At 38.2% G+C, this 20131-nt stretch overlaps 1 protein-coding gene across 2 annotated transcripts; it reads left to right on the top strand.

Annotated features, from left to right (window-relative positions):
* The first annotated feature begins 823 nt into the window (after positions 1 to 823).
* LOC125225621 lies at positions 824 to 19474 on the top strand. 2 transcript variants are annotated; one of them, XM_048129426.1, is made up of 10 exons: positions 824 to 922; positions 8481 to 8605; positions 10687 to 10835; positions 11151 to 11227; positions 12824 to 13041; positions 15414 to 15593; positions 16024 to 16212; positions 16969 to 17141; positions 18289 to 18369; positions 19233 to 19474. In XM_048129426.1, exons 1-10 carry the CDS (start codon positions 868 to 870, stop codon positions 19336 to 19338), a joined length of 1353 nt encoding a protein of 450 aa, XP_047985383.1. In that variant the 5' UTR covers positions 824 to 867; the 3' UTR covers positions 19339 to 19474. The 2 variants fall into 2 exon arrangements, with proteins under 2 accessions (XP_047985383.1, XP_047985382.1); XM_048129425.1 differs by having other exon boundaries at positions 19230 to 19474.
* Positions 19475 to 20131: the final 657 nt, after the last annotated feature.

Genomic DNA, 20131 nt, shown 5'->3' with positions numbered 1-20131 from the left:
CGCGATAGCGATAGATATCTACTAGCGCTTCGTTTCGTGAGCGTTTCGTGAGCGATTGTGCCATTCGGCTAGCCACCCAGGGGTGCGCGGGGCGGCGGCTGGCGGCGGCGCGGGGAGTGCGAGCGACAGGTTGAGTGCAGGAACAGAGGGGAGACCGACGCGTCAAAATACAGAAAGCAGTGCGAATTTCACGAATGTTATTCTTGAAAACTATTCAAAAGTATGTGCATGGTCGTAGAAAAAGTATTGTATGCAACGGTGTTTAAGTGAGCCAAAAAAACGTGGCGTCTTTATTAACAATTTTCGGCTTGGCCTCAAATTGTTACTCACGTCACTCGTCTTTTTTAATTTCACTTAAAAGCCAGTTGCATAAAATACTATAAATGTCCTATAGAGTACCAAAAGACAAAAACACAGAGTACATTACGATACAAGCGCAGAAAAGAGGAAGTCAAGTTACGAATTAATATGTAGTTAATTTTGCATATATGAATGATTCCTTATAAATATTTGACACCAGCGTAGCACACTTGTGTGATACGTAAACCTTATCGCATCGGTGTGCCCTTATCGAACTTACAAATAATGCGAGAAGGAGAGCCCTGACGTTCAATTTAGGGATTTACGTATTTATAACTGCAAAAATTAACTTCATAACTTGTTGGCTATAGTTATATCTACGAGTAAGTCATTAATAAATATTACTAACTCATTTCATAACCTTTTATTTTTGTACGCGAACTTATACCCAAGATTTTCAAACATAATGATCTTATGATTTTATCGTACGAATCAAATATGCATGAAATTAATTTTCGATTCAGCCGAGTTCATAATAAATTAAGCTATGTACACTTGTAACCTTACATGACAATGTTGAGATTATATATAACGTTTTTGGTGTTGGGTAAATCTAACTCAGGTCAGTAAGTAGCATCCCCTCTAAACTCTTAGTAATTGATATTTGTTCAGATTTCTATTTAGTTGTCTGTTAATTTTACTTTTTTTCAAATATGAGATTTTTATACACGTTAAACTTCCGTGAGACATATTCAAATAATTAATTGAGATACGGTTGTACTCACGTTATTATATCGCTATTGCTGCGACATGTTTCGGGCCAATCGGAGGCCCCTCTTCAGGCGTATAGGAGTTCACGCGACGGCTATGAGATTTTTTGTACTTTTTCTACTCAGAATCACGAGCTCTTTTGATTCCACAAGAGAAAAAAAATACTTCTCTTATTTTCACTGAGTTAGAAATTCTCATAGAACTTGTTTGATCGTAACCTAGAGGAAAGCAAAAAAAAAATAGAATCATGGGACATTTTTTGCCTCCTCTCTTAGAATTGAAAGAGTGAAATCGACAACAAAATAAAAATGATACCCATTTATTAATACAATACAATTAATTAAATTACCTATATTTAGCTACAAAACATGTTAAAACATACCGTATTACAAATGAAACCCTAAGATACAAATATAAATAATAATTATAAGTAAATAAGTACCTAAGTAAAAAAACTGGCTTTGACGGCATTACCGTGTAGGTTGGCAATGCCTATACGTTGCGCTAGGTCATGAAGGGCCTCCGGAGGTGGTGCTCTGCACTGCGGACTGGTGCTGGTGGTACTGTAGACGAAAAGCGCAAGTGTTCCTGCAGCCCACCGCTACAGCACAATGGCGGCAGATGGGGGGGTCGTTTAGTGGGTAGACTTGAGGCCTTATTAGCCCTTAACATGGAGTCCCACATAACCACTTGGGTCCGTCTCCGCACCCAAGTGGTATGCGTAATTGCATCCCCCCCTAAACAAAAAAAAAAGGTCTTATGTCAGCCAACGGAGGAATGCCACGAATGCGGCGCAGCAGTTGATACCGCACAACACACGCTGGAGGAGAGCCTAGTCCACACGGACTAGAGCGTGCTGACGTAATTGCCATATTAGGGACGGATCTATCACTGCCTGCCATGGTCAATTCCATGGTAGACAGTGAAAGACCTTGGCAAACAATACAGACCTTTTGCGAAGACGTCATACAGCAGAAGGAAATGGCGGAACGCGCTAGAGAGATCGCCCCAATGGCCGACCAACGGCACCGCAAGCATGTTCGACGCAAACGGGTCGCACCACACAATGACACAATAGTTATTTGTTATACAAGGGGGCAAAGTTGTATTTTAACGCCGAGTGTGGAATTGAAAAACGAGCAAGTGAAAGGATTCTATAGTTGAACCACGAGCGAAGCGAGTGGTTCGAGAACAGAATCCTGAACTTGCGAGTTTTTTAACACACGAGAAGTAAAATATATTTGCACCCGAGTGTAACACAAAACTTTTCCCCTCACTATAGCGAGGAAACTAAAACGCAAAAAATGCGTTTATCACTGCTTCCAGTAGTTCCACAGGTGGTAAATCATCTTTATTACTAGATTCACCTACTTTTATCAATTTTAAAGCAATTAATTTGACTTTATTCAAGGTCAAATTACTTTACCCACTAGTGGATAAAATGCGTTTTTACCCGCTGGTATTAAGAGCGCTATGACAAAAAAAGGCGATATATTGTAAAATGCACAATATTTATCGACAAAATTGTACACTTTACTCATACTAAAAGACAGTGAAAGTACTTGTTTCAGTTAGAACATCTTATTAACTGTCGGTTAATTAAAAAACATATGGAAAAAAAAAGCTTTTTCAATTAGTAATGATTGTTTTCCTGATGCTCGTTTAGGAAAAACCGCGTGAAGCACAGAATTCGGAGCTCTTATTATCTACAATTTGATAAGCTCACTCTCATAAATGAGGTAAATTTAAGTTCCAAATATCTTGTACTTAAGGCCCATTAAACAATATTTATCATTTAATCCTTTGAAATTGAGAAATTGAAAGTAAAACGAACTCAATTTTGTCTTGAAAATACATTGAAACAAGTGATCATTTCTCCGAAAATCTACATGTTATCGAAGTTATTTTAGTATATAAATAATCTGTACAATCTGCTTAAATTGCTGTTATCCATTTGTCGTTATAATATTATATAATGATTTTTTGCCAATTTTTTGAAAACTAGCCTTCCTGTCGCTATTTGACCGGCGACGGACGCCTGCGATTTCAGTGCCGCGCCGGAGCTCGTAGAGGTGAGACGTATGTCACTTCGCTCTCCGAGTTTTGATCGCAAACGTCGAGAATATTTATCGTTGTGTGGGTCGGACGCCTTGTTTATACACAGGCTATCCTCGCATTGTGTGTGTGTAAACAGCGACCAACGAATTTGATCCTAGATCCGTAAATATTTGCTTTTGTAATATTTTGTTATGTTTGAATGTTAAAGTATTACAACGTTATGATGATAAATATGTAAAAATACAATACGGTCAAGATGATAAGACACATCAAGATGGTACTCGGGATCTGATGATGGAGCCAGAAGGTGGTCACCAGTACCAGTGAACCATGTAAGTAAACGACTTCGTGTTTAGGCTCGTTGGGTTCGTCTCAACAAGACCTTTGACAAGAGGTGGTACTCAGGGTCTGATGATGGAGCCAGATGGTGGTCACCAGTACCAATGAACCATATAACTAAACCCAGAGATGGGGAGATCGTAATCGATTCCGGATTACACGATTACTTGATTTTACTTTGTAATCCACTACTGGGTGTCAGATTACTTGTAATGTAATCAAGTGAAACGGTAAATTACCATTATAAATAAATAAATATAAATAAATAAATATTGGGGACACCTTACACAGATCAACTTAGCCCCAAACTAAGCAAAGCTTGTACTATGGGTGCTAAACGACGATATACATACTTAAATAGATAAATACATACTTATATACATAGAAAACATCCATGACTCAGGAACAAATACCAGTGCTCATCACACAAATAAATGCCCTTACCGGGATTCGAACCCAGGACCGCGGCTTAGCAGGCAGGGTCACTACCGACTGAGCCAGACCGGTCGCCATTACATGTAAAGGAATCACTAATCATCTATACAATAATTACTATTACCAATAATTCGGAATCATAGTCGATTCAAAATAACTGAAATTATTGACTTGATTACTTTCAGATTACAAATATGTAGTACCTCAGATTGCTGACTGTCACTTTGACACAAAAGTCATCATGGGTGTCGTAAAATAGGTTTTAGGGGGTGCTGATTCCAAAATTAATGACCAATGTGGAATCTGACATTGCTGACTGTCACTTTGACACAAAAGTCGTCATGGGTGTCGTAAAATAGGTTTTAGGGGGTGCTGATTCCAAAATTAATAACCAATGTTCAATCTGACGTTGCTGACTGTCACTCTGACACAAAAGTCGTCATGGGTGTCGTAAAATAGGTTTTAGGGGGTGCTGATTCCAAAATTAATGACCAATTTGGAATCTGACATTGCTGACTGTCACTTTGACACAAAAGTCGTCATGGGTGTCGTAAAATAGGTTTTAGGGGGTGCTGATTCCAAAATTAATGACCAATGTGGAATCTGACATTGCTGACTGTCACTTTGACACAAAAGTCGTCATGGGTGTCGTAAAATAGGTTTTAGGGGGTGCTGATTCCAAAATTAATGACCAATGTGGAATCTGACATTGCTGACTGTCACTTTGACACAAAAGTCGTCATGGGTGTCGTAAAATAGGTTTTAGGGGGTGCTGATTCCAAAATTAATGACCAATGTTCAATCTGACATTGCTGACTGTCACTCTGACACAAAAGTCGTCATGGGTGTCGTAAAATAGGTTTTAGGGGTGCTGATTCCAAAATTAATGACCAATTTGGAATCTGACATTGCTGACTGTCACTTTGACACAAAAGTCGTCATGGGTGTCGTAAAATAGGTTTTAGGGGGTGCTGATTCCAAAATTAATGACCAATGTGGAATCTGACATTGCTGACTGTCACTTTGACACAAAAGTCGTCATGGGTGTCGTAAAATAGGTTTTAGGGGTGCTGATTCCAAAATTAATAACCAATGTTCAATCTGACGTTGCTGACTGTCACTCTGACACAAAAGTCGTCATGGGTGTCGTAAAATAGGTTTTAGGGGTGCTGATTCCAAAATTAATGACCAATTTGGAATCTGACATTGCTGACTGTCACTTTGACACAAAAGTCGTCATGGGTGTCGTAAAATAGGTTTTAGGGGGTGCTGATTCCAAAATTAATGACCAATGTGGAATCTGACATTGCTGACTGTCACTTTGACACAAAAGTCGTCATGGGTGTCGTAAAATAGGTTTTAGGGGGTGCTGATTCCAAAATTAATGACCAATGTTGAATCTCACATTGCTGACTGTCACTTTGACACAAAAGTCGTCATGGGTGTCGTAAAATAGGTTTTAGGGGGTGCTGATTCCAAAATTAATGACCAATGTGGAATCTGACATTGCTGACTGTCACTTTGACACAAAAGTCGTCATGGGTGTCGTAAAATAGGTTTTAGGGGTGCTGATTCCAAAATTAATGACCAATGTTCAATCTGACATTGCTGACTGTCACTCTGACACAAAAGTCGTCATGGGTGTCGTAAAATAGGTTTTAGGGGTGCTGATTCCAAAATTAATGACCAATTTGGAATCTGACATTGCTGACTGTCACTTTGACACAAAAGTCGTCATGGGTGTCGTAAAATAGGTTTTAGGGGGTGCTGATTCCAAAATTAATGACCAATGTGGAATCTGACATTGCTGACTGTCACTTTGACACAAAAGTCGTCATGGGTGTCGTAAAATAGGTTTTAGGGGGTGCTGATTCCAAAATTAATGACCAATGTTCAATCTGACGTTGCTGACTGTCACTCTGACACAAAAGTCGTCATGGGTGTCGTAAAATAGGTTTTAGGGGTGCTGATTCCAAAATTAATGACCAATTTGGAATCTGACATTGCTGACTGTCACTTTGACACAAAAGTCGTTATGGGTGTCGTCAAATAGGTATCCGAGGGAGTTTGAAAACTAATGACCAATTTGGAATCTGACACTGTTGACTGTCACTTTGACACAAAAGTGATCATGGGTGTCTTCAAATAGGTTTTCATGGGTACTGATCTCAATATTAATGATCAATTTGGAATCTGATATTGCTGACTGTCACTTTGACATAAAAGTCGTTATGGGTGTCGTCAAATAGGTTTCCAGGGGTACTGTGCAATGTCAGGTTCCAAATCGGTCATGACTTTTTAAATCACTTCATTAATTTTGGAATCAGTACCCCCTAAAAACTATTTGACTCACAGAATTATAATTAAACCAGAGTGAGTAGTTAGGCCAAAAAGTGTGTCCACATGAGAGGTTAAAGTTGGGGCTGGTGTCCCTCTCGCACTTATTACCACTATCAAAATCATTTGAATGACGTCATCACTGTCATCATTTGGGGATACCAGTCAATATTCAAAGTTACTACCAAATCTACTAATACCCAATTGAAGGTTTTTAATAATTACGCAATTTTTTGGTTTTATGGCTTCATAATAATGACTTACCAATTCGTTACAAGGTATTAATATCCTTGCCTCGATATAATACGAAAATAATTTAAGAAGTTTATAAACTTAGTTATCATACAGGTAAAAATACTACTACTATAGTAATTTTTTAACACTGGTCACACGTGCGAGAGGGACACCAACCCCAACTTTGACCCTCTCATGTGGACACACTTTTGCTAGTCTGTCAAGAACGCCTTTATGCGCCAGTGATAAGGTTCAATTTAGTATGGCAAAAAAAGTGTGAGCTCAGTCCCTATTGTAGGTCGATGATTTGACTACACCCATGATTCCTTTTGTGTCAAAATGACAATTAGCACTGTGAGATTCCAAAATAGTTATTAATTTTAGAATCAGCACCCCCGGAAACCTTTTTGACGACACCTATGACGACTTTTGTGTCAAAGTGACAGTCAGCAATGTCAAGATTCCAAATCGGTCATTAATTTTCAAATCAGCACCTCCGGAAACCTATTTGACGACACCCATGACGACTTTTGTGTCAAAGTGACAGTCAGCAATGTTAGATTCCACATTGGTCATTATTTTTGGAATCAGCACTCCCTAAAACCTATTTTACGACACCCATGATGACTTTTGTGTCAAAGTGGCAGTCGGCAATGTTAGATTCCATATTGGTCATTAATTTTGGAATCAGCACCCCCTAAAACCAATTTTACGACACCCATGACGACTTTTGTGTCAAAGTGACAGTCAGCAATGTCAGATTCCACATTGTTCATTAATTTTGGAATCAGCACCCCCGCAAACCTATTTGACGACACCCATGACGACTTTTGTGTCAAAGTGACAGTCAGCAATGTCAGATTTCACATTGGTCATTAATTTTGGAATCAGCACCCCTAAAACCTATTTTATGACACCCATGACGACTTTTGTGTCAAAGTGACAGTCAGCAGTGTCAGATTCCAAATCGGTCATTAATTTTTAAATCAGCACACCCGAAAACCTATACTCGTGGTATATGCACTTGAAATGTGAAAGTGAAAATGCTGGAATGACATGTAAACCAAAAACAATTTGAGTGACATATAGAAGTAAAGTAATAAGCCTGGAATCGAAGTAAAGTGGAATTCAGATTACTTAAGTACTTGATTACCGAGGAATCCATATTACAGGAATCTATATTATACCGATTCCAAAGGAATGGATTACAGAGGTAATCATAATACAGCATTACAGTAATTTTCATATAACAAAAGCAAATATTTGGGATGGGATCTACTTTTATAATTAATTTTTTAAATAAATTTTAACATAATTGATATTATTTTGCGCTACATTCTAGTATTTTCGTACAAAATAATGTTTATTAGAAATCAAAAGTTTATATCGAGATAGTAGATTGTGGTTGTTATCAAAATTCCATAGAAAGGATCAAGATTGTTTTGTCCATTATTGTAGTGCGAGCGAGTGATAAGACGTGCTAGAAAGGGTCGGCATATTGGGCTCGCGCGGCGGGTAAAATACCTAATTTCGCCCGACGCCGAAATGTTATAACGCTCTTAAAGGACAAAACACGTGTTTCCGAGCTAGTGAGGGGAAAAAGAATTTTTTGCTAGTTAATAAGACACCTATGTAATGTTAGATAATAAGCTTAGTTATAAAGTGGGTAGGTTACCTACCATAATTGTACGCCCTAGCAGGCAACTGTTGATACTTCTTGTATAAAAAAACACCTATGCATGTACACAGTTATACAATAAAATTCTATTCTATTCTATTCCACGACCGCCGGCGGCAGATGGGGGGGGGGTCGTTTAGTGGGTAGACTTGGGACCTCATGACCCTGAAGAAGGCGTCCCAGTAATTGAATTTTTCCCCTCCTAAACAAAATAACAAGGTCTTATGCCAGCCTTCTTGTCCCCTATCGCTTCGATGAGGCGCTTGCCCTAAGTAATCCATAAGTTTTAATATTTCACATTCATTAAATAAATCTACTTTTTCAACAGGCTTACTCCCTAGTGTCCCTACGCCAACGTCAACTTCTGTCATAAACACATCAACTAGTGAATTTTTAGGTGACACCAGGCGAATCATCCGAGGACATGAAATTTATGACACCAGGCCGTATATGGTGAGTTTAAAATATTTAATTACCAATTGTATTAAGTAGCAACTTTTGCCACGGCTCATGGGTACCTGGGGTCCGCTTTGACAACTAATCCCAAGATTTGGCGACTGCCATCTGACCTTCCAACCCGAAGGGTAACTAGGCCTTATTAGAATTAGTCCGGTTTCCTCACGATGTTTTCCTTCACCGAAAAGCGACTGGCAAATATTCAATGACATTTCGCACATAAGTTTTTTTTTTTTAATTATAAATGGGCTTACTCTTGGCCACAGACTAGCCAAAGGTAAAGACGTGGCCTACGATGGAGTGAACTCGCCCAGAAGATGCCTGTTCACTCTTGATTTGAAGGTTGCCGGGTTATATGAGCTCGGAAATATAGCCGCCGGCAAGGAATTCCACTCATAGTTCAGAAAAACTCATTGGTACGAGCCGGGTTCGAACTCGCGACCTCCGGATCGAAAGTCACACGCTCTTACCGCTAGCTTCTTAGAAACTTATTATTATTCTTCTTCTTCTTCTTTCTCCTCGCAACTTCCCGCTACTCGGGGTCGGCTTTCTTAATCTTGAGGCGCCACTTGCTCCGCTGATAAGCGTCGTCGTGGGCTAGGCCGAGCTCTGTCATATCTCTCTGAACATTCGTCATCCAACTTGTTTTCGGCCTGCCCCTCCCTCTTCCATGCACAGCCATGGAAAGGCACTTTTTCACGACATGGTCTTCAGGCCCCGTAGCCGAATGGCATTTCTCCGACGCCAAACGAAAGCGATACGCCGCTGGCTCTGTCGCGCCAATACGCAAGCGCGATAGAGATAGATATCTACTAGCGCTTCGTTTCGTGAGCGTTTCGTGAGCGATTGTGCCATTCGGCTAGCCACCCTGGTCTCCTTGTCACATGGCCGTACCACCTCAGCCTTGATTCGATTAGTTTATCATTATCAGTAATGGGCGCTACCTTGAAACTACCCCTTATGTAATTATTACGGATTCTATCGGATTCTATCTAACGGATTCTATTATGATTATGACAAATAATAATTATTCCAATCATTTAACTAACCACATTTCAAAATGAAATCTGAATTAGATAGTATATTTTTAATGGTGTTGAATTCATATTATTATAATTTTGTAGAATATTTTTACTTCTTCATGGAAAATGTCCTTACTTTAAACACATTTATGTATTTTTTTAATACTACGTCGGTGGCAAACAAGCATACGGCCCGCCTGATGTAAAGCAATCACCGTAACCTATGGACGCCTGCAACTCGAACAGTGTCACATGCGCGTTTCCACCCCATTAGAAATTTGTACATTCCCTTTTGCTTGTGTTAAGTACACAGCAAAAAGGAATGTACAAGTTCCAAGGAGGGTTCGGGTTGCCGACGACTCAAAGGACAATCTGTCTTTTGTTGTATATTGTCGTTGTTTATACTTCATATTAATAATAAAAATGAGATAGTGTCTGTCTCTCTATTCTGTGTGTGAAGAGGTATCTTCACGTTTAAACTGCTGAACCGATTTGGTTTTAATTTGGTACAGAGCTAGCTTGAGTCCCGAGGAAGACCAATTCATATATATACAATATCATTTGCCTCAGGAATCATCTCACTTCCACCCAGTAATATAATGTATGTAATTTGAGGCAGCTCCTGTTAATTGATGTAAGAATTTTGCTCAAATTGGATTATTCCCAAATTTTTCATCAGGCGCTAGTCAAATTATTCATTTCCCGATCCTGACGATAAAAACGTGTCCAGATTTTTTTTCCTCTACGTCACGATTCTAGTATGAACTTATTACGAGCGTGACGTATTGGAAACTCGAATTTTATATTGAAAATTTGGGACATTTTTTTCTCGTCGGGATCGAATCAGCTCGTGATTCTAAAAAAAAAATAAACACAAACACGTCCAGATCATGTGATATTTTTTTTTCGTATTTTTTGGTATTTTAAAAACATTAGTACATAGTATTTTTAACATTTAACCTGGAGTTTCATGAAATTAGATATTCGAGTTTTATTTTGAAAAAACACCCAAATGCGGTACATAGCTTGAATATTTATATTTGTAACATTACTTAGGTGTACTTGCGGCCAACACAATCTCACAGCGACATGGTGGATCGCTTTTGGCTATGCGGCGGCGTAATCGTCCACGAAAGCTATATCCTCACCTCCGCGGCGTGTATTGAAGACATCAAGTTCTTTTGGGTGGTCTCCGGGACGCACAAGTACGTCAATGGTTACGTGAATAATAATTATTTGCTTCACAAGGGGGTAAGCCGTCGCGATTCCAAGACTCGAGTATCCAATATTCTTACGCCCCAGTTACACACAACGTTTTTCATTACACTCGCAATGTAAAAAATATGTAAATAGATGTAAAAAAAGTTATGTACGGTACTAACTAGAAATTTCATAACTCATAACTCCCTAGAACGATTTTTCTATAACTCACGCTACGCCTGCTTGCAAAAGCACATTTAGTGGGGGAGGGTGATGAAAAATTAGTAACTGATGTTCAAAATAAGAGTTTTGATTCTCAGGTGGTATCCGGAATCCAAGTCAAGTAAATGTATCGAAAACGGTGCTTTACGAGCGGTTTGGAAATGTGTTCACAAGAGTAAGTAATTTCCTTATGGCGCTATCTTACCGCACTTTTTAGGTAATGGGCTCATTACGTAACTATGTCAAATTTTTAAATAGCCAGGAAATGAGATAGTTTATGTGTATAAAAGTGCAACTATTGCTCCATTTCTTCTATTATTAGGAAGCTCTTAAAGAAAACTAAGAATTTTAGGATGTCATATTACTTATACGAAATCTCCTGATACAGGTATTGATTTACTTAAAAAGACTCATGTTGTTTGTTTAGTTTTAATACCAGTTTCGGAACGTTTCTAAATTGTTTACATGTCATGTCTCACTCGCACATCATTTTATCATATATATTTATTTCGTATGGGGAATGGGGCATGCGCAAAAGACGCTACTTATATTTGGAACTAAGTTTAAAAATTTTATGACAAGAGGAAAAAATAATGTCAGTGGAAGAAAGAAAATTGACGTCCACGGCGGTGGTGGACTGCGGATAAAATTAAAGAAAATTTGTGTTTAATATACGGCGAGCGGAAAAGCCGTACCATATTACGCGGCGACCTACAACACGAAGCGCGGGTGAGTGTAGGGCTTATTTATATATATTTTTCTTTTAAGTTCTCTTAATTTTTGTTTTGCACCCCGAAACGGTGAAAATCTTACTAAGGTGCCGATTTCCGGACAGAACCAGCGCCCTTTTGTCCAAAGAACCCAAACTCACGCCAATCGGGTGGCGGGGAGGTTCTTTGGTACAGTTCTTTATTCTATTTACGTTGTTCTTCTCGTGTCTATGGCTTCAAACTGTACGGGCCCAAAAGGTACCTTTAAATCTTTATCATTTATCATTTTGTGTCATAAGTATATACTCGTACTTGAAAATGTCGACCCTAGCTCTGCTTTCATGATCCCATGGCCGAGTGGTTTTACCGGCATCTGTCCGGTTAACAGAGTATGCTGGTTCGATTCCAGCTCGGAATAGAACAGAATAAACATTTATTCGTGAACACAGGCAAGACAAAATACACATAATAACAACAAGACAGAAAGGAATGAAGTGCCACGAAATGGCCTCATCTCAGCGTATTGCTGGCGACTTCCAGCGCTGATCTTCCGAAGAGACCATCAAGTGAGAAAGTTCATCAAGTGAGAAGAATACTTGGAGGCTTTGGTCACTTGTTCTTTATACAGAGTGGGGCCTGTAACAAAGGCGAAGAATTGAACTCTAGGCTATTCTCCTTATACTGATCAACATTTGTTCGGCGACTTTTAAAAATAACTTGTATTTTGATTTTTATCACCCTTGAAAAATTTTTCTAAGATGTAATGTATTGCGAATTCTGTTAAGTCTAAAGTGTGACAGACAACGTCAATGACAACAATAATGGCGTACATTGAAGCTAATATTTATTTTGTATGAAAAATTAAAAATTTAAAGACTTCATAATTTTTAAAAGTCACTGAACAAATGTTGATCAGTATAAGGAGAATAGCCTACAGTTCAATTCATCGCCTTTGTTACAGGCCCCACTCTGTATATGACATTTATTTAATGTTTGTAGCTACATTTATCGCCCTGTCTGTCGGTCCTGTTTAGAGCCCGTTCTTTTTTGATTTTTTTCAGCATACCGATTCGACGGCAATGTCTTCAACAACATACGATGGATGGTGAACGACATAGCGGTTGTCATGACTGAAGCCCCGTTTTCGTTCACCAGGAGAGTGAAGGGCTGTGACTTCATTCCAAACAAGATACAATATAACAATATTTCTAAAGACTTTGAAAATCCTGGAACCTCAGGATTTATCGCTGGATGGGGTTCCAAAGATCGGTTTACTGACGTGAGTGTTTCTTAGAATTTGCTTACTCAAGTATTATTTTTTACGAACTGTCTTAGAAGGTATGTATAAGATATTACAATTCCCGTTTGTGGGTGCTAGAGAGAATCTGTATTCTGTTATATTCGATAACAATACCCGTCTGCTATCATTCTTTTCTTAGTGCACTTTATTGTTAACCTAAAGAATGGGATAAGTATGTCAATTATTATCAATAGATAATAATTATATAAATGTTTAGCTCTTAATAGTCACTATTGACTTAACTTAACACACTAAACCAAGAATCATGTCTATTTATATTGACCGGGATATAGACCGTGCTTATATACTTTTTAGGGTTCCGTAGTCAACTAGGAACCCTTATAGTTTCGCCATATCTATCTGTCCGTCCGTCCGTCCGTCTGTCCGCGAATCATCTCAGTGACCGTTAGTGCGTTTTCACATTATCCGATCCGATATCGGATGTAGGACAGATATCCCATACAGTTAAGCCGCCATCTTTGATTTTTGCTTTTGAAATCCTTCCGACATCCGATATCGGATCGGATAATGTGAAAATGTACTTAGCACTAGAAAGCCGAAATTTGGTACCAATATGTATATCAATCACGCCGACAAAGTGCAAAAATAAAAAGTAGAAAAAAAGTTTTATTAGGGTACCCCCCCTACACGTAAAGTGGGGAGTGATTTTTTTTTCATTACAATCCTAACATGTGATATATTGTTGGATAGGTATTTAAAAATGAATAATTTACTAAAATCGTTTTTTGAAAATATTCATATTTTCGGAAATAATCGCTCCTAAAGGAAAAAAAGTGTGTCCCCCGCCCTCTAACTTTTGAACCATGTGTTTAAAAAATATGAAAAAAATCACAAAAGCTAGGAAAATTGTTTTGAACTTGATAGGTTCAGTAGTTTTTGAGAAAACTACGGAACCCTACACTGAGCGTGGCCCGACATGCTCCTGGCCAGTTTTTTTATTTTTGTAGAGTCTCGATATTTCAACGCAGTTACATGCGTAATGATCACGGAAAATATCCCGATCAATTAAATACACGGTGTAATACGAGGAAGCTGAAAGATTTTAACTACGCATTTCTGAGGGCAAAATAAAGATAAAATATTATGACGTCAAGCAAAATTTCGCAATTTTTTTTGTTCATTTTTTTAAACGTATTTTCATATAACAAGTAAATACTTAAGTAAATACTTGCAATGAGTCACTAGTTACTTTTTAATATCTACTAACGAGGATAGATTATGTCCGACAAGAGAGAGACAGAGAGATAAATTATATTATTTAGGGTTCCGTCCACTCTGTCCGTCTGTCTGTCTGTCACATTATTAAATATCTCGAAAACTACTTATGGTATCGCTTTGTTTGGAATACTTACGAACATAGTTAACTTTTACAAATTGAAAGTTTTTTTTTTTAATTTGTTAATATTAAATTTAAAAGTGGAAAATGTCTGCCTTGGGTGAGACTTGGAACTCCGGTTGCCGTTTAAGAAGTTTAACACTCTTACGGTAATTGTCGCTACGGGTCCCATTGACCTTAGTAGTGGAAAATTTCGCTGGCTTGGTTGAAGTCTTGGTGGCTCAGTTGGCAGAGCGCTGGAGTATCGATCCAGTTGCCGTGAGTTCAAGTCTCACCCAAGGCAGACATTTTCCACTTTTAAATTTGTTCTAAGCCTAGTGGCATCGATTGCAGATGTTTCTGGTAATCAGAAGTTAAACATTTTGTTTATATTAATTACAGAAAATGGCCAAATTAAAAGAGGGGCAAACTGTAAATTTCAAGTTACTAGGTTCAAGAGCTCAAAACGTAATATCAAAACTATTTATATATATAATTTTTTTGCCGGTTTTTTTTTTCTCTTAAAGTAGGTGAAATCCAAAATAGTTCTTATGACATTTTTAGTCTTCTAATGTAATCAGGAATACGCGGTTAAAATTATTCGGTTTCCTTATATCTGTATTAGTATGTACACCGTGTATAAGTCTAATGAAAATGCCGCATTGTCTCATTAATCATATTTTATAATGAAACCATTTTTTGTCGATTTTAATATTTTTCTTATTAACTTTCTTATGTCCAGTAACAGCGATATTATTTTAGTTACTCCAGTGCAAAAACAAAGTTTAAGAAATTTGAAAGATTTACGGTTAGTTTCACTAGACTTACATATATCCCTGGCCCCGTAGCCGAATGGCATTTCTCCGACGCGACGCGAAACGAAAACGAAACGCCGCGAAAGGTAGTCTGGCTCTGTCGCACTAATACGTAACAGCGATAGAGATAGATATCTACTATCGTTTCGTTTCGCGAGCGTTTGTGTAAATAGTTACAGCAAATTAATACATTCATTTAGGCTACCGACGTGATCGCCCAAAAAAGCGTTAACTCGCATATATTGATGGAAGTGGAGACTCTTATAATCACCAAGGAAAACTGCAAAAACCGATGGTTGAATCGCTACCACGCTATCATCGATGATTACATGTTCTGCGGGAAGCAGGCAGCAAGCAGCAAAATGACCCCTACTTGTGTTGTATGGCCACAATATTAAATTTGATCAATTTCCTTGTTTGCTAACAAAGCTTTCATCCCCTTTTTTAACCCTTCAGAGGATAATTTTTTCAAAACCTTGAAATTACTTTTCTTGTTTCATACTCTACTAATATTTAACCAAGTTTCGTCCATAGCTTAAAATAAAACTTACTCCACATACAAATTTCCATAGCTATTTAAACCCTAGGATGAAAATCCAGAAACGCTGAAAGTACTTACTTATCTTCCATTTTAATAAATTACCTATCTGTAAAATATTTTTTCTTATGTTATCGCTCTTTCCTGATCACCTCTTTTATGGAAATTAAATATCCACGCTTTTCTCACTTTACTCCTTTCTGGAATAGTTCAAAAGTCTCAATAATCTGAAATCATCTAAATTTATATTTTTGGTCAATAAAATTTTACAGGAAGATCACATAGCCTGCAGACAACTCCTGTATTCTGAGGAGGATGGACCAAGAATCAGGAGGTTTGACGGGGACCTTTACGAGTTGATTCGGAACTCGGCTGCTGAGATGAGAAAGAGAAAGAAGGCTAGAAGGAAAACGAGACGGACCGAGGACGATACGCGGACGCATTTTGGAGGCTTTTGCGAGGTAGCTATGACGAGTTGAACTAAATGTTTTACGAATATATAATATACTCGTATGAAACTTTAATGCAAAATTAGGTCGATTAAAATTAATTTATCTAAGAAACTAGTATCTTAAGTAAAATAGTTACTAATAATTTTATATACATACAATATATGAATATTATTTTTATGAACCTATGTACCTATGTAGTGGGTACCTATGAGTACTGGTTATCGAGATATTTAAGAAATAAACTAATGGTATGGTAGGTACGTCCTAGTTTGTCGTACGCCTAAGTTGTCTGGAAGAGATAGCTCTTTAGCGATAAGACCGCCTCTTGTTTTACCTATTAAGTTGTTGTTTATGCTATGTTATTTCCTGTATTGAGGTGTGCAATAAAGAGTATTTGTATTGTATTGTACGCCCTTTATAACGTCATATTATTACATATTTACTAGCTTCTGACCGCGGCTTCACTCGCGTTAGAAAGAAACAAAAAGTAGCCTATGTCACTCTTCATCCCTTCAAATAACTTCACTTAAAAATCACGTCAATTCGTCGCTCCGTTTTGCCGTGAAAGGGACAAACAAACAGACACACACACTTTCCCGTTTATAATATTAGTATAGATTATGATCAGGCGTCAGATAATTGACACTAACTTTGATGTTATTCTTAAAAGGTCTTCGTTATTATCAAATAGGTATACGGAGATTTTTCACCTGGAAACCTGGATAGAAAATATCTTATCGGTCTAAGATTTATTTTACTTTTTAGAATGACCATGGAGGTCCGTTTGTGACTGGGCGAGGACAATCTTCCATGGTTATTGGCATTATGTCGTCGTACAAGGTTGAAAACAACTCAAAACGCTGCCACGGACCTTTCCTTTATACCAGCGTTTTCAATAATAGACATCTTATTCATTGTGCGATCTATAAAGAAGATGCGTATGTACCAATTATTTTTTGAATAGGTATATTGTTGTAGTGCTAAGGCACCCCTGAGGTGCAAAGGGCCTTCACCAGCTCGTGCCACGCCTTCCTATCTTCAGCGACCCTCGTGGCCTCGCTCCAGTTCTAACCAGCCGCTCGTAGCTCATTCTCGACGGACCGCTTCCATGAGTGAACCGGGCGCCCGGAGCCACGGCTTACATTTTGCGGTTTCCAGCCAAAAGCATTGCTTGAGTTATTTCTTTCCCCTCTCCAAAAAGTGTTTGAATAGGTATGCTTTTATATTACGACTTTTTTGTTATCTGAAAGACCCGTATACGTACATAAATGTTGCTAGGATGGCATATAATTATAATATACCATTCCATTCACGAACGCGCTTGTGTTGTTCATATTGTTGTCATTAAACGCCAGTTTCATCAATCACTGTTAACAACACATCAGGTGCCGTAGCCGAATGGCATTTCTATGACGCGAAACGAAACCCAAACGCCGCGAAAGGTAGTCTTCCGCCAACACGCAAGAGCGATAGAGATAGATATCTACGAGCGTTTCGTTTCGTGTGCGTTTGTGCCATTCGGCTACGTACCCTGATCAACATCATGTTCCCCTGGGTCTAAGGAATTTCTCACACTATACCATTTTATCAAACGCTTTAACACTTACTGCGGTAGGGGGTCTACATATAGAAATACACGTAACGAAAGAGTGGTAACCCTATTACATCAGTAAACGCGAGTTTTTCGTAGTCGACCTCCTAGCGCCAAGTAGCAAGAATTATCAGTACTACTATTTGACCATAGATGTCGCGACGAACGATGAGTCTAATGCTCATCAATTTTCAGCTAATATTACAACCGGATTAATCGGTATTCTATTTTCAGCTCCTTTGCTTCATATTATATTGTAAACTATTTGAATATTACATTTTTTGTCAGACGCGACACCCTTGACAGGTGTAAACAGAAAATAATTCACCAATCGACGCTAGAATGATGTCGACTATGAAATAACTAGCGAAGAAGAAAACTTATGGTACACTCCTTCCTTATTTATAAATCAATGGGTGAAACCGCCCCTAAATGGAAGAGTTGATAAACTATTCATAGATATCTTCATAAAAAAGTAATTTGCATTCTTGCAGAGACGACTGTACGTCTGTGTTAAGAGACGATTCCAGTGTATTAGAAGAAGAAACATTTGATTGGGGGAACGCATCATTCAGGTAACTTTTTGATCGTTTTCTAGCATAGGTATAACGTGAAATTAGAAATGTAAAAAAAACGCTTAATACTAAGTTATACAAAGCGATTGGCAACAATGGTCATTATGACCATTGTTGCCAATCGCGGTTAACTAACCGTTGTCACTTAAAATTTGTAGTGTTTTACTTATTTCACTGACACCTTTTGCTAGTAAATGTCCTAGTAGTTCATTTCAGAGCCAGACAGTTCAATGATTTAAAAAAAAATATTTCATTTTTTTATTTATTTGAATATGAAACAAACGGTCATACAAAAATATTTATACAGTTTCTTTTCTTAATCTAGACCTATAGTTTCCATTTTTCTTTAACAAATCTTTTTTAAAAAGCACAATCAATACCTACTTAACATGTGTGAGATTTAGTTTGTCTATAATAAAATATCATAATAGTATCACTAATTATCAGTGCTACACGTCCAATGTGCGAGCAATGTTGCTACGCGAGTCAGGGTACGTACGTAGCCAAATGCACAATATATATTATAATGCTTACGATAATATTATCGTTATCGTAGTTAGCTACCTCTATGGATTATACGTATTGGCGCGATAAAACCAGGCTGCCTTTCGACCGGCGTTTAAGGTCAACATGTTGAGTGAAGTCACCTGACGACAACATATATGAGGGTACATAATGTCACGCCTGCATCTCCAAGATGATTAGGCAGAGCACATGAAACTGCTCAAATACTGAGGGGGTAGAAAGAAAACTAAATTATGATATTCCAGTGACAGGTCATCCAACAGTCGAATCCTACAAGGAATCACGGAACATTTGTTGCCTACTGAACCTCAATTATTAATGACAAAGTTATTTAGCAGATCTAAAACGATATATGAGGGAGATGAAGAAGAAGAAAAACGCAGTCACGAGGACCCATCAGAGGAGGGCACTCCACAAGAAACCTTGCCGCATGATAGCACATAGCCCGAATAGCAATGATCGTTTTAGTGACAGTAGTAATTAATGTACAATTTATAGCGAATTATAATGAAGATCTAGAAAAAAGAGTAATTTGTTTTAGGGTCCCCCCACATCTAGCGTCTCGCGAGCGTAGCGTCGGGCCTACTGTACGGGCAAAGCCTGACGCCGCGTCGACGTCGCGCCCACGCGGCGTCTTTTTCCATACAGTTGGCCCGACGCTACGCTCACGAGACGCTAGATGTAGGGGGACCCTTACAAGAGGGCAAATTTGTTGTTTAACCGCACGTGCCAATCACGGTGTTTTCAGTCAAAGGAAATAGTAAATCCGATGTACTTAGGATATGTTTAGGAAAGTGAACGATGGAGGGCGTGAAAAACAATTTAACGCAAAATGACGCGTACAAATATATCGTAGAGCAAGTTGTCACTAGATGTCACTATTACCATTGCAAACTGGCTAACGACTTGGCGTCGTAAAAAGTATTTTTTGATGTCTAAATTTCTCGCTATATATCGCTGTACCACTTGCAAACTAGCGAACGACATTCTATGGTTAATTACATTTAATTTACTGTAAATTTTATTAGTTTGAAATTTTGGAAAACAAGTACGTGTTGAGTAATTGCATTTGATATTTTAAATGAACAACACCTGGAGATTGAAGATGGTTGTTTCTGCTCAGATTCTGAGTGAAAACATTCACACAAACAAGTAACCTATTTAAAAATCCAGTCAAAAGTATGTGGCGCTCCATGTTTAAAGGGTGCACATGCTTTATATGCTATAAGGAACCTTT

The sequence above is a fragment of the Leguminivora glycinivorella genome, chromosome 4, assembly GCF_023078275.1.
Source record: "Leguminivora glycinivorella isolate SPB_JAAS2020 chromosome 4, LegGlyc_1.1, whole genome shotgun sequence".
Lineage (NCBI taxonomy): Eukaryota > Metazoa > Arthropoda > Insecta > Lepidoptera > Tortricidae > Leguminivora > Leguminivora glycinivorella.
This window is presented reverse-complemented; position numbering and strand designations above follow the sequence as displayed.